The sequence below is a fragment of the Triticum dicoccoides genome, chromosome 5B (assembly GCF_002162155.2).
Source record: "Triticum dicoccoides isolate Atlit2015 ecotype Zavitan chromosome 5B, WEW_v2.0, whole genome shotgun sequence".
Lineage (NCBI taxonomy): Eukaryota > Viridiplantae > Streptophyta > Magnoliopsida > Poales > Poaceae > Triticum > Triticum dicoccoides.
This window is the reverse complement of record NC_041389.1, coordinates 717,325,901-717,337,561: the sequence shown is the minus strand read 5'-3', so window position 1 is coordinate 717,337,561 and position 11,661 is coordinate 717,325,901. Positions and strand designations below refer to the sequence as shown.

The 11,661-nt window shown below is 40.4% G+C and overlaps 1 protein-coding gene across 1 annotated transcript in view; it reads left to right on the top strand.

The window, feature by feature from the left end:
• The window catches only part of LOC119310719 (methyl-CpG-binding domain-containing protein 9-like), a 20,483-nt gene extending 10,220 nt beyond the window's left edge, over positions 1-10,263 (top strand). Inside the window, exons 3-12 of the mRNA XM_037586367.1 lie at positions 2,034-2,119; positions 2,407-2,729; positions 2,900-4,024; positions 4,138-4,812; positions 5,387-5,680; positions 6,381-6,716; positions 6,951-7,046; positions 7,471-7,980; positions 8,214-9,659; positions 9,836-10,263. Of these exons, the coding sequence (XP_037442264.1) occupies positions 2,034-2,119; positions 2,407-2,729; positions 2,900-4,024; positions 4,138-4,812; positions 5,387-5,680; positions 6,381-6,716; positions 6,951-7,046; positions 7,471-7,980; positions 8,214-9,659; positions 9,836-10,084 (5,140 nt within the window). The 3' untranslated portion in view covers positions 10,085-10,263. The remainder of the gene's footprint in view (positions 1-2,033; positions 2,120-2,406; positions 2,730-2,899; positions 4,025-4,137; positions 4,813-5,386; positions 5,681-6,380; positions 6,717-6,950; positions 7,047-7,470; positions 7,981-8,213; positions 9,660-9,835) is intronic.
• The last annotated feature ends 1,398 nt before the right edge of the window (positions 10,264-11,661 follow it).

The window sequence follows — 11,661 nt, the reverse complement described above, 5'->3', positions numbered from 1 at the left end:
GGGGTCAAAATTTCTAAAGAACATGCTGCTTGGTGGTACTATGAAATTTTGGTGACTGTTTTTATTGTCAAATTGGAGCATGCACTTTGACGACAAAACTTTAGCTCTAATGTTTTGCATTATGAATTCGGATTTCAAATACTAGTATGGAAATTTATTTTGGGTCAGATATTACCATGATTTCCTTTCTCACTGAAAACTGTTGGGTTTCCTGCCAGGCTTGTTAATCCTGGGGTCTGCCCCTGTGTATTTTATAATCTTGGAATATTACAACCATGTGCACATCCTTAGTGAGGAATAAAGATGTTGAATAAAAGTAAAAATAATAGGCAGGCATAAATTATATGAAACATATTTCTGTTAAGGTAGAAGGGGCATCCATTAACCATGTTATGTATTGAAAACCCACTAATCATCTATTCTATTCTTCTTTTAACATGACAACTCTCACATGGCTGCAAATTTTCCTGATCAGTTCATATGCATTTTACCCAACTGTTAGCAAATGATGCCTTTCCTTTATTAAAGCATTTCAATATCATATACATCATATAAGATTATGCAAGCATTTGTGAAAACATGCACTGCTTAGTGATTCTGACCTGACCTGAAGTGTAGGTTAGAGTGCACTGATGTTATGGTTTTAGTCCTTTCCTATTTTGGTTGTGTTATTCCATAAATATTGGAAGGATGGTCTCCTTTGGAGATTGGATCATGGTCACATGTCAGATTGCTTGGTTCTTATATTTTGAAAAGATATCACACTAAATTTATAGAGAAAGAATGTCATTCGGAAAGTAACATTCTATGCCTTCGATCATCAACCCTCACACATGCCCCTTTTTGCAATTTCTTGTCTACCTATTTTGATATCACATTTAGATCCACATAAAGAGAATGGCCTATGTACTTACAAAAATCGCTCAACCAGGTGTCCCTATACCAAATTGTTCTACTTTATTTTTTTATATACAGACAAGTCTTTCTCCTTGGAGGAGGTGGCGGGGGAGGGCTCCGAGTTCTAGAATTTTGAACATTTGGAATTTTGTTAAGTGTTTTACCTGCATCAGACCATGCCTACGCTGAAGTCACTAACAAACATCAAAGTTTGCTTTATTTATTCCTGGCTATTAGTTCTATACATGCATAGATTCTGTACAATTTCCACACCTTGTTTGGTCTATTTTGATGGTAAAATTCTAGTCACATATTATTTGGTGAACCTTTCTCTTGAGTTCATGGACAAAGTTGTCCCAGTGTTCATTGTTTCCTTAAGCAGATCTTTTAATCTTCTTAAATCCACATGATGGTTGTGAAACTGCTGCAGACGACTACATAACCGCAGTATAACTTCAAAATCAAACATGATTTGAAGCTAACTATTTCTATTTTCAGCCCACCATCCTTCTGTACAATGTTTAGTTATGTTGATGATTGTTATTCTGTACCTTTAGTGATTATTATGGAGTTGAATTTTCCTAATCAAGTTGTCCTTGCATATCAGTGTGTTAAGAAGCTTATAACCATAGCAGTTGAATAGGTTGGAGTTGAATTTTCCTAATCAAGTTGTCCTTGTAAAGTGGTTAGTGTGCAAACTAAATTGTAGAACATTCAGATCATTATTGTCCTTTCATTGATTTAGACTACTTTTATGTGCTATGCTGAAGAGAATAAGCGCTGAAAGCATGCTTGCATTTTCTATAGCTGGTTCATTGTGTTACACAGTGCTTTCATTATTGTACATGATGCTCGCTGTTTAATTGTAAAGTGGTTATTGTTTTGATTACTCTTGAAAGATCTGTTCGAAGGAAAAAGAAACTTCTGATTTGTTGAAATTCTGCTTTTTGCAAAGAAAAGTGAAACTATAAGTAACTTGTGTCAGCTATTTAGCGATAAACTTTATAAACTGGACTGTTTAGGGGTGCTCTGAAATAATAATATCAGATATGTTATAGGAAGTTTTCTAGTAACCTTTGTTGTACAGACATTATCATCACAAGAGAGTTAATATTTTGTTTTGGTCCTCCTCGCAGAGTACGAGTTGCTGATGGAGCTCATTTGACTGAAGTGGCTACTCCACATTTTGAGGGGCTGCAGTTGAATAATACAACTCCTTATGGTAAGGATGTTAGAGCAATCATATGTACTGCAAGAGAGATGTATTTGCTTTTTGTTGGATATTTTCCACGCCTTTCATGCACTGTAACTTTTTAGACAGCAATTTGTTGTCCTAACCATCAATTTGCTTGCCCCCATGTTTAGTGCATATATGCGTGGCCTCTTAGGCGTACTATGTGTTTATCCATAAATCGTTTTGAAGTTATAGCCGTCTGGTCTCTAAAGTAACTATTGACCATCATTGGTGGTGCATCTTATAATAATCCACTTCTGGCAATCATGTTGCAGATGGGAATCACTTTATGCCAGCATCTGGTCTTCCTCATTGCTTTAACATGAGACAGCAATTTCCTCCTGTGGATCAAAACTTCATTGCTGATGGAAACATAGAACGGAGCTCAAATCATACATATTGCAGGAGAAGAGATTTTCCACAAAAATCAGCATTTCGCAAGTTTTCTGAGAAGCACGAGTTTGGAAGTTCTAGTACTTTTATGGAGCCATCATTTTTTACGAAAGCAACAGACCCGAGTTGTAAGGAAGAAATAAATCAACCAAAGCCTCCAAAATTTCTTGCGGAAAATTGCAACCATCAAGCACATCATGGCAGTGTGAGTATCTCATTACCTGTTTCAGATTCTGTTTCTTCATCCAGTGTTCATTTTAGATGTTATTGTTTCCCACTGCTACAGCCTTTGTATTCTTATACTGCAGTTCTTTTATCTTACGTTCACTTTGGAGCTGATTTTGATAACACTGCTTTTTTTTGTTGTTACTCTAGGTTGGCCTACCTGTTCAATATCAGGATTTCTTTATAACTAGCTTGGGAGAAATCGATAAACAGGCAAGCTACCACAATTGCCATCAGATATGGCCAGTGGGTTTTACATCTTACTGGCATGATAGAGTCACGGGTTCACTGTTTGAGTGTGAGGTGTGTGATGGAGGGAGTTTTGCGCCTTTGTTTAAGGTCAGAAGGTTACCATGTTCAGTGTTCCCCCTTCCAGAAGCATCGACCATTCTCTCCCATAATGGTGCAAGAAAGGCCGCTGAAACAAAGGAAAGTAGCAGTTTTATTGGAGATACTGCTAATGATATGGATGATGATCTTTATATGATGATGAATATTCCCTCTGAGACCAACCAAGATTTCCTATCATGTCTTACCAATGATACGGAGGATAAAAGGACTTCTTTGGATTGCAATGATGTACAGAGTTCAAATATGATGTCACAAATACTACCTTCAAATTCTGAGAATGTTCCACCAAGTAAAGAAGCAAATATTAATGACCAAATTGGTGAGTTTACATTTGAGGGAACATCATCCTCTTCAGTATGGGGGATGATTTCTTCTGCTATGGTGGAAGCTTGTGAAAAAATGTACAAGGAACATGGGCATCTGGTATTCTCATGCACACACAACAGCGAAAATCATTTGTTAAACAAGGGGAGTGGATGTCAGAACTTTGATGGTCCTTACGCTCCCTTAACTAGATTTTGCTCATCCAATGGCCCCAGTATACCACGAGTTACAGAAAAGAAGAATGATGTGGAAGCTACTTATACATTACTGAAGCATTGGCTATACCATGATAGAATTGGGCTTGATTTGGAATTTGTTCAAGAAATTGTGGAGTCTCTTCCTAGATCCAGGTCTTGCATAAACTACCAGTTCTTGTGCAATAGGACAGAATTTCATTCTTCTGTGACAGTTGCAAGTGGTTTACTTTTATCTGTGCATAAAGATGGTCAAAGTAATGTAGATACGCCATATGGTAGACATGGTGCGGTGACTGGGCTACATGATGATGCTCAACCCAGCGGTTCTAGCATCCGCAAGCTACCTCTGGGACGTCCTATTAGCCGTAAGCTTCAACCAGAATCGGCGGCAGATGTTCTCCAGGTAGCTCTATACATATCTGTCACTGTTTCTGCTATCCGAAGAAACACATTTTACAAAGTTGTGCCTTTCCTTTTTATTCTTGCATCCATCTTCTCATTGAAATTTTCTTGCAGATATGGGAGTTCTTGGGGCGCTTTGGTGAAATCATTGATCTCAAAGAAGTGCCTTCATATGAACAATTAGAGGATGAACTTGCTGACCCATGGCCAATTTGTGCAAGTCAGGAAGAAACATTGTCAAAGGGCATTCAACAATGTAGGGATTACTCTTCACCAATGAATCCCCCTATAAATGCTTCTATATCACATTCAAATAGTGAATCTGGTCTCTCCAATAATGAAGAGACTGTGTCTGTATTTATTCCTGTTGAAACTTCCTCTATGAAGGAAGCTCGTCTAGATAAATTGGCAGCCCAGACACTTGGGAGGTGCACTGGTACAATATTGCCAGGGGTTCATCTTGCACTCATTAAGGTTCTTTTTGGTGAGGTATTATCAAAGCTGAACATTGACCCCAAAGAATCAAAACCCAGGCGCGGAAGAAAGAAGGACACTGAGAGCCTTGTTTCAACAAAGGAATTTAACTTTGATATGCTAACTGCTAACAAGTTGACTTGGCCAGAGTTGACTAGAAGGTATATGTCAGCTATTTCATCCATAAATGGATGCATGGATGTGTCTGATATTTCCAGTCGAGAAGGGGTGAAGTTATTCCGCTGCCTACACGGTGATGGTGGCATACTGTGTGGAGCAGTACCTGGGGTTGCCGGCATGGAGAAGGATGCCCTGGTAAGCATTTTACTTCTACAATTAGCTGAACCTTGTGATTCATTTGGATCATGCCTTCCTTTCCTTCTTCAATCAGACATGAGTTGTAGTATTTAGCTTGCTGTATGCTATGGTTATTTGCTATCTGTTTTTAGATTTTTCCTCAACTTTTTATTTCTATTTATTAATATTCTCTTTGATTGCCACCCTGTACAATTATATTATCCGCATTAACTCTTCATAATAGTATGTTTATATGTTGTTTCCATGAGGGAAGGAACCCCTGTTGTATTTGAGGTGTTGACAAGATTCTTGTTTAGGAAAAAATCTTGGTTTTCTGGGTTACAAGATTCTTGTTTTTGCTTATTTGGCTGGAGATATCTTGACTACATTGATTTCTTGTCCAGCTGTGTGATATTTTGAGATTATCAAATATAATTTATAAGGATGTTGTGTTACGTTTGTTGTATGATTTATCTACAGTTTTTTGTTCGCCCACTAAGAGATATTATAAATTTCCTGTGTTCTTATTTTAGACGATGGTAACTTCTATGTGTATTTTTGCTGCACTGTAATTATTGTATTGTATTTTCAGCTGCTTCTGGAGGCGGAGAATTTGATATGCAGTTCTCTATCAAGTGAAGGAAACAAGGTTTTTATGATGGATTACAAGTATTCTGCTGAGTTGCCTATTGCTGATAATAGAACATTGCCAGATTGGGCAGAAGTACTAGAGCCTGTGAGAAAATTACCGACAAATGTGGGAACGAGAATTAGAAATTGTGTTTATGAAGCTTTGGACCGAAAACCACCAGAATGGGCAAGGAAAATTTTGGAACATTCGATAAGTAAAGAGGTCTACAAGGCTAATGCATCTGGACGAACCAAGGTTAGTAATGCTCCTGCAGGCTGCAGTCATTGTATTCTCGCTATTCCAATACTGCGTTTAATTTCCTTTTTCTGGCTTTGACCTGATCTCAGGCCCTTACAAAAACCTTTTTATTGATAGATCGAGCTGCAATACTTATGGTGTTTTTCTCTTAATTAAGAAGTAACGAGTTGCAAAAATAAAAGTATGAGTTTGTATTAGTTTATGTTTTAGTACCGTTTGTTGTGTGGGTTGCGTTCTAGATTACAACTCATGTATTTTGCCCTTGGCCGTCAATACAAATGCATAAATTCCGTTTTCTAGTTCCCCTAACACATCTTTTGTTTTACTGTTTTATGTGATGAAGTATTGTATCCCTTTAAAACGATGACAAGAATGGTTGTAGAATTTTGTTTGAAACCTTGAAACCAGTCAGATGATGTATTTTGTATTTACATGTTTTTGTTTATTTAGCCTGAGCAGGAAACTTCGGTTAACATGAACTTGCTGTCAGCATCGCAGTTTAACCAAAGTTTTACTATATAAAAGAGAGAAATCAGTGCATAGCATGGCCATGCTTATGTTGTGAAATGTATTCTGTTGCTGCCTTATTAGACTTATTCGTTGCCATGATACTTTTCTCTATCTTTTATTTTGAGGACATTTGTGACTAGGGGACTATTTGAAAAATACACTAAAAGTTTTTCTTTCCTTGTGACAGAAAGCTGTTTTATCTGTGTTGTCAGAGGCATGCTGTGTAACAGTGCCACAAAAACCTGAAAAACCAAGAAATGAAAGGGAAACTATTTCCATCTCAGAGGTTATCTTGAAGAAGTGTCGTATTGCTCTGCGCCATGCCATTTCCTCAGATGAATATAAGATTTTGGGGAATCTGCTTGGAACTATTCTAGTGAACTCTAATGAGTATGAGGATGAGGGCATCCTTGGATTTTCTGGTATGGTGCCACGCCCTTTGGACTTCCGCACAATTGATATAAGGTTGGCTATAGGAGCTTACTGTGGATCTTGGGAGACATTTTTTGAGGATGTGCAAGAGGTACATTCTAACACCCTTTTTATATAATGCTATGGTCATACGCATGGGATATTTTCTCAGATTTTCCATGGATGACTTCATATGCCTGCAAATGCTCCAGTCGCGTTAGCTTGTGCTAACTGTTCAATCAGCAAAGGAGTTGTAATAGATAGTATGCTGAAACTAGAAAATCAAGCTAACAGTTAGCTTGTGCACAAACTAGAAAATTTGCTGATCTGTTATGTTTACCTGCAGGTAATATGCAATCTGCACACTGCATGTGCTGATCGAACGGATCTAATGGAAATGGTACTAGAATTCTCTAAGATTTTTGAACTACATAAGACAGAGGTTTGTTATCCCTTTCTGTATGGTAGTTTACTGCTTTGAACACCTACTTTTGAGCTGGTTAAATTAAGGACATTTTTAGCAAATTGTGTCTTTTGATTGCAGAACATCAATCCATGCTCCGTATTTCCTTGTTGTTTGATCAAGATAATATTGCAAATAGAAAAAGAAATGGGTCACTTAGTTAGCTCTATACCATCTCATTGGGATTACCTATGCTGATTTGAGTATATACTCCCTCCGTCCCAAAATAAGTGTCTTAACTTTGTACTAACTCTAGTACAAAGTTGTACTAAGCTTGAGACACTTATTTTGGGACGGTGGGAGTATTAGCTTACTGTTAAATTTCCTGTTTACTAAGTTATATTATTTCCAAGGATTTAAGTGAACCTTTTGGCTTCCTGTTCTTTTTACATGACTGGTGCAGGTGCTCGACCTTGTTCGGAAATTTGATTGCTACCTGTCTAGTGAGAATACTGGTTCAGAAATCCATAGGGAGCTACAGGATATTCTGACAGCAACGACCAAATTACCTAAAGCTCCATGGGAGTATGGTATTTGCAAAGTATGTGGCATTGATAGAGACGACCACATTGTTCTCTTGTGTGATGACTGCGACGCGGAGTACCATACTTATTGCCTGAATCCACCACTAGCTTGTATACCACTAGGAGACTGGTTCTGCCCATCATGCATGTTAAAGCCAGAGAGATCACATCTTGACCAGGGCGCTCAGGATTTTAAGCGACAACGAAAAGGAGCAAAGTCTCGTGCATTTCACCGAAAACCATCATGCATGTCAGCTCAAAGGAAATCACATCTTGACCATTCTGTTCAGGATTTGAAACCACAACGGAAAGGACCCTATCATGACATGCTTATTAAGTTAGCTCCAGCAGTGGCACAAAAGGAGTACTGGGAGCTTAGCACACAAGAGGTATGGTTTTCTCTTATATGTTTCAACTTTCAAGTAGATATCTCTACTATTTAGTGTTTGGAAGTTTTAGTCCTTTGTGTATTGCATATTTCGTTGTATTCCTTTATATGATTTTACTTGGCCAAATCATATTTTCTCTAGTATTTTACGGTATGCCTAATAGTATTTTACGGTATTTTCATAGTGGACAAAGTGACAACCTACATTGTCTAACATTTATCTTCAAAATGCAGAGAATAGATATGCTGAAATTTCTTTGTGATGAAATGCTCAACACAGTCCTGATAAGACAACATATAGAAAAATGTCCAGATAAGTTCAATGATCTCCAGAAGAAGTTTTATGCTTTGAATTATGAATTGAAGGATTTGAAAGATAAGGAGGAAATGAGGACTTCATATGGTGAAATGGATACTTTATCGGACCAGATTTCAAAAGTGCAGGAGTCAATTGGCACAGTAGAGTCAGAGCTTAATATGGCATCCCTGAGAAGAGATTTTCTGGGAAAGGATTCCTTGGGTCGACTGTACTGGGTGTTAGGACGATCTGGTAAACGTCCTTTACTGGTCGCTGATGGAAGCATGCTGATAAGCAAGGAGAGGGACCCAGCATCTACTTCTGATTGTAAAGGGTGGAATTCTGCGTCTGTCGTTGTTTATGAATCGGATGAAGAAATCCGTGGCCTTGTTGACTGGCTAAGGGAATACGATCCAAGGGAGAAGGAGCTGAAACGTGCTATCCAGCAGTGGCAGTGGCAGCGGCAGAGGCATCTTCATCACCAGCTGGGTAATTTCGTTCTCAGTGATCCTCCAGTATCATCCAAGGGGTCGTCGAACGGCAGCGAGCAGCAGCTTATGGAACTTCCCGGTACCAAGGCTGCAGCAATTTTGGAGAAAACATGTCGGTGTGACTGCTTGGAGCCTATACGGCCTGCTCGGCGCCACTGCATAGCATGTCACGAAACTTACTTTACGTCAACTGAGTATGAAGAGCATGCTGGAAGGTGCAATGGACATGTCAACAAGGAGAAGGATTCTGTTCATCGTAGCTCCACCTCTGAGTCCACAAAACCGATGAAGTCATGCCCATATGACTTTGAAGTGATTTGCAGAAAATTTGTCACCAATGATTCAAACAAGGAGATAGTGAAGGATATTGGACTTATTGGATCAAACGGAGTTCCGTCTTTTGTCCCTTCACGTGCAGCTTTTATTGATCCTCCAGTAATTCTGAATAAAAACAAAAGGCAAGATGACATCCCAAATGATGATTGTGTTTCCAGCTCCTTAGAAGAATGCCAGGCAATGTCTGCACAAAAGTTAGGGCAGGAGGGGTCCAATTCTGCTCAAGATTGTCCTGCGGCTACTACTTCCTGTGATGAAAATGTGTCAAAAACTAAGGAGCCAGCCACTGATACTGATACTACTTCCTGTGAGGAAGCAGCATCTTCTGCAACAGACAAGCCAACAAGATTGCTGGCTGTTAACGGTGGCTTGGTTCCGGAGTCATCACTGAGGCCGGTTACAGGAAGAAACTCTTATATCCTGAAGCAACTAAAGATAAATTTGCTTGACATAGAAGCAGCGTTGCTTGAGGAAGCTTTCAGAGCCTCAAAGTCTCAACAAATGAGAAGGCATTCATGGCGTTCTTTTGTGAAGCGCGCAGAATCAATCTCCGAGGTGACTTCATCATCTATTTATTCACCTTAATTTGTGCCACACAAAAATAGACTAGTGTTTATTATTTTTGTGCCTGTCCATTATATTAAAAGCTCTCTAACATCATCATCTCCATACAAAAAAATGCTTGAGAGGGTCTGTACTGATTAGTCGTATCTATTCTATGCCTCTTCCAGATGGTAGTGGCGACCAGCATGTTGGAGAGAGTGATAAAATCCGAGTTCTTGAAGAATGATTGGTGGTACTGGTCCTCCTTCACAGTAGCTATCAAGACCTCAACTCTATCCTCGCTCGCTCTCAGGATCTACACTCTTGACGACTGTATCATCTACACCAAGGAGCCTAACACCGTGCCACCGGCTGACAGTACAAAGGTTGTGAACAAGGGGGGAAAGGGGAAAGAGCCAGAACCATCAGCGTCATAATTTGCGCCGCTCGATCCATTGTATACCCCAAACTTAGATGCTCCGCTTTGTTATGTGCAACAATGTGATGCTTTGATGATAGACAGTGTCTTTGGTTATTATGTGGTCCCTTGAGGCTTTAGAGCTAGCTTTGATTCTGGTGTTCCTGCAAGGGTGCAACCTTGACCGTTCATTTTAGTAAGTCAAATTTACCAGACTACTAGTAAGATACCCGTGCTACTACGCTATGGGGTCACATTAAGAAAATGGAACAACATAAGTACAAAGTCAAATGTAGTACTGAGATTTTCCTTTGAGAGAAGGTTAGGATTTAACCACATCAAAAAAGAGTACAAAATGTACAATGACGCTGCAAACACCACAAATTTAAATGGAGCCACACACCTGCTGCATTATAACTACATCCAGCTTTAGCCAACACATGTGCAAAACTATTACTAGCAAACAATGAAGCAGGTGTTTCCAGATTCGCAGCAGTGCCCACGGTGGCAGCAGGCTGTGTGCTCCGGTGTGGAGGAGACCCAACTGGCGACAGAAGCAACAACCAGAGGGATGAGCTCTGAGACGAACCAGTGACGGGGCGAGAATTTTGTTGTCGACAGGTGCGGCGTCGTAGAGGAGGAACGACAGGCGATGGAAGTGACGGCGCAAAAGAGAGTATAGGGAGAGGCTGGATAAAGTGAGGAGTTGGACAACAGATGATGGAGATCGTCGGAGGAGGGCCGCTGTTGGGTGACCGCTGCCCAGGGAGAGAAAAAGGCAAGCAGAAGAGGGGTTCGCCGACTATGTGGAGTATATTGGACATTGGAGCTGTTAGAGCGTGGACTCGCTTCACACCTGTACTGCACGATCGTTGCACGATCGCCTCTCCCCACGTCCTGCCGCGGTAGCGCCCGGCTCCCCTATATATGTACTCCTCTCTGTATCCTGGAAACACACTGAACAATCAAACATTTTACATGGTTCTCTCTCCCGCTACAAGGCTCGTTGGGTTTGTCGTGGCGATTCCCAGCAACCCGGCGTCGATTTCGACGAGACATTCTCTCCGGTCGTTAAACCTAGCACCATCTGCATAGTTCTCAGCTTAGCCGTCTCCTCGTCCTAGCCCATTCACCAACTCGATGTCAAAAACACCTTCCTACACGGCTCTCGAAACCGTCTACTGCGGGCAGCCGCTTGGGTTTTCCCACTCTTCATACCCTGATCATGTCTGCCATCTCCAAAAATCCTTGTATGGTCTCAAGCAAGCCCCTCGGTCTTGGTTTCAACGGTTTGCCTCTTTCATCCAGAGCCTCAGCTTCATTCCCTCTCGTTCTGACTCTTCTCTGTTCATCTTCCACTCTTCCACCCACACCGCATATTTACTCTTATATGTTGATGACCTAGTGTTGACAGCCTCCTCTGACTCCTTTCTCACTCACATCATCTCTTCCCTGCGCCAAGAATTCTGCATGACTGACCTTGGTCCTCTTCACCACTTTCTTGGTATAGCCGTCTCACGCTCTTCCGCTGGTCTGTTCCTCTCCCAACGACAGTATGCTATTGAACTGCTCTCCAAGTCCGGCATGCTGGAATGC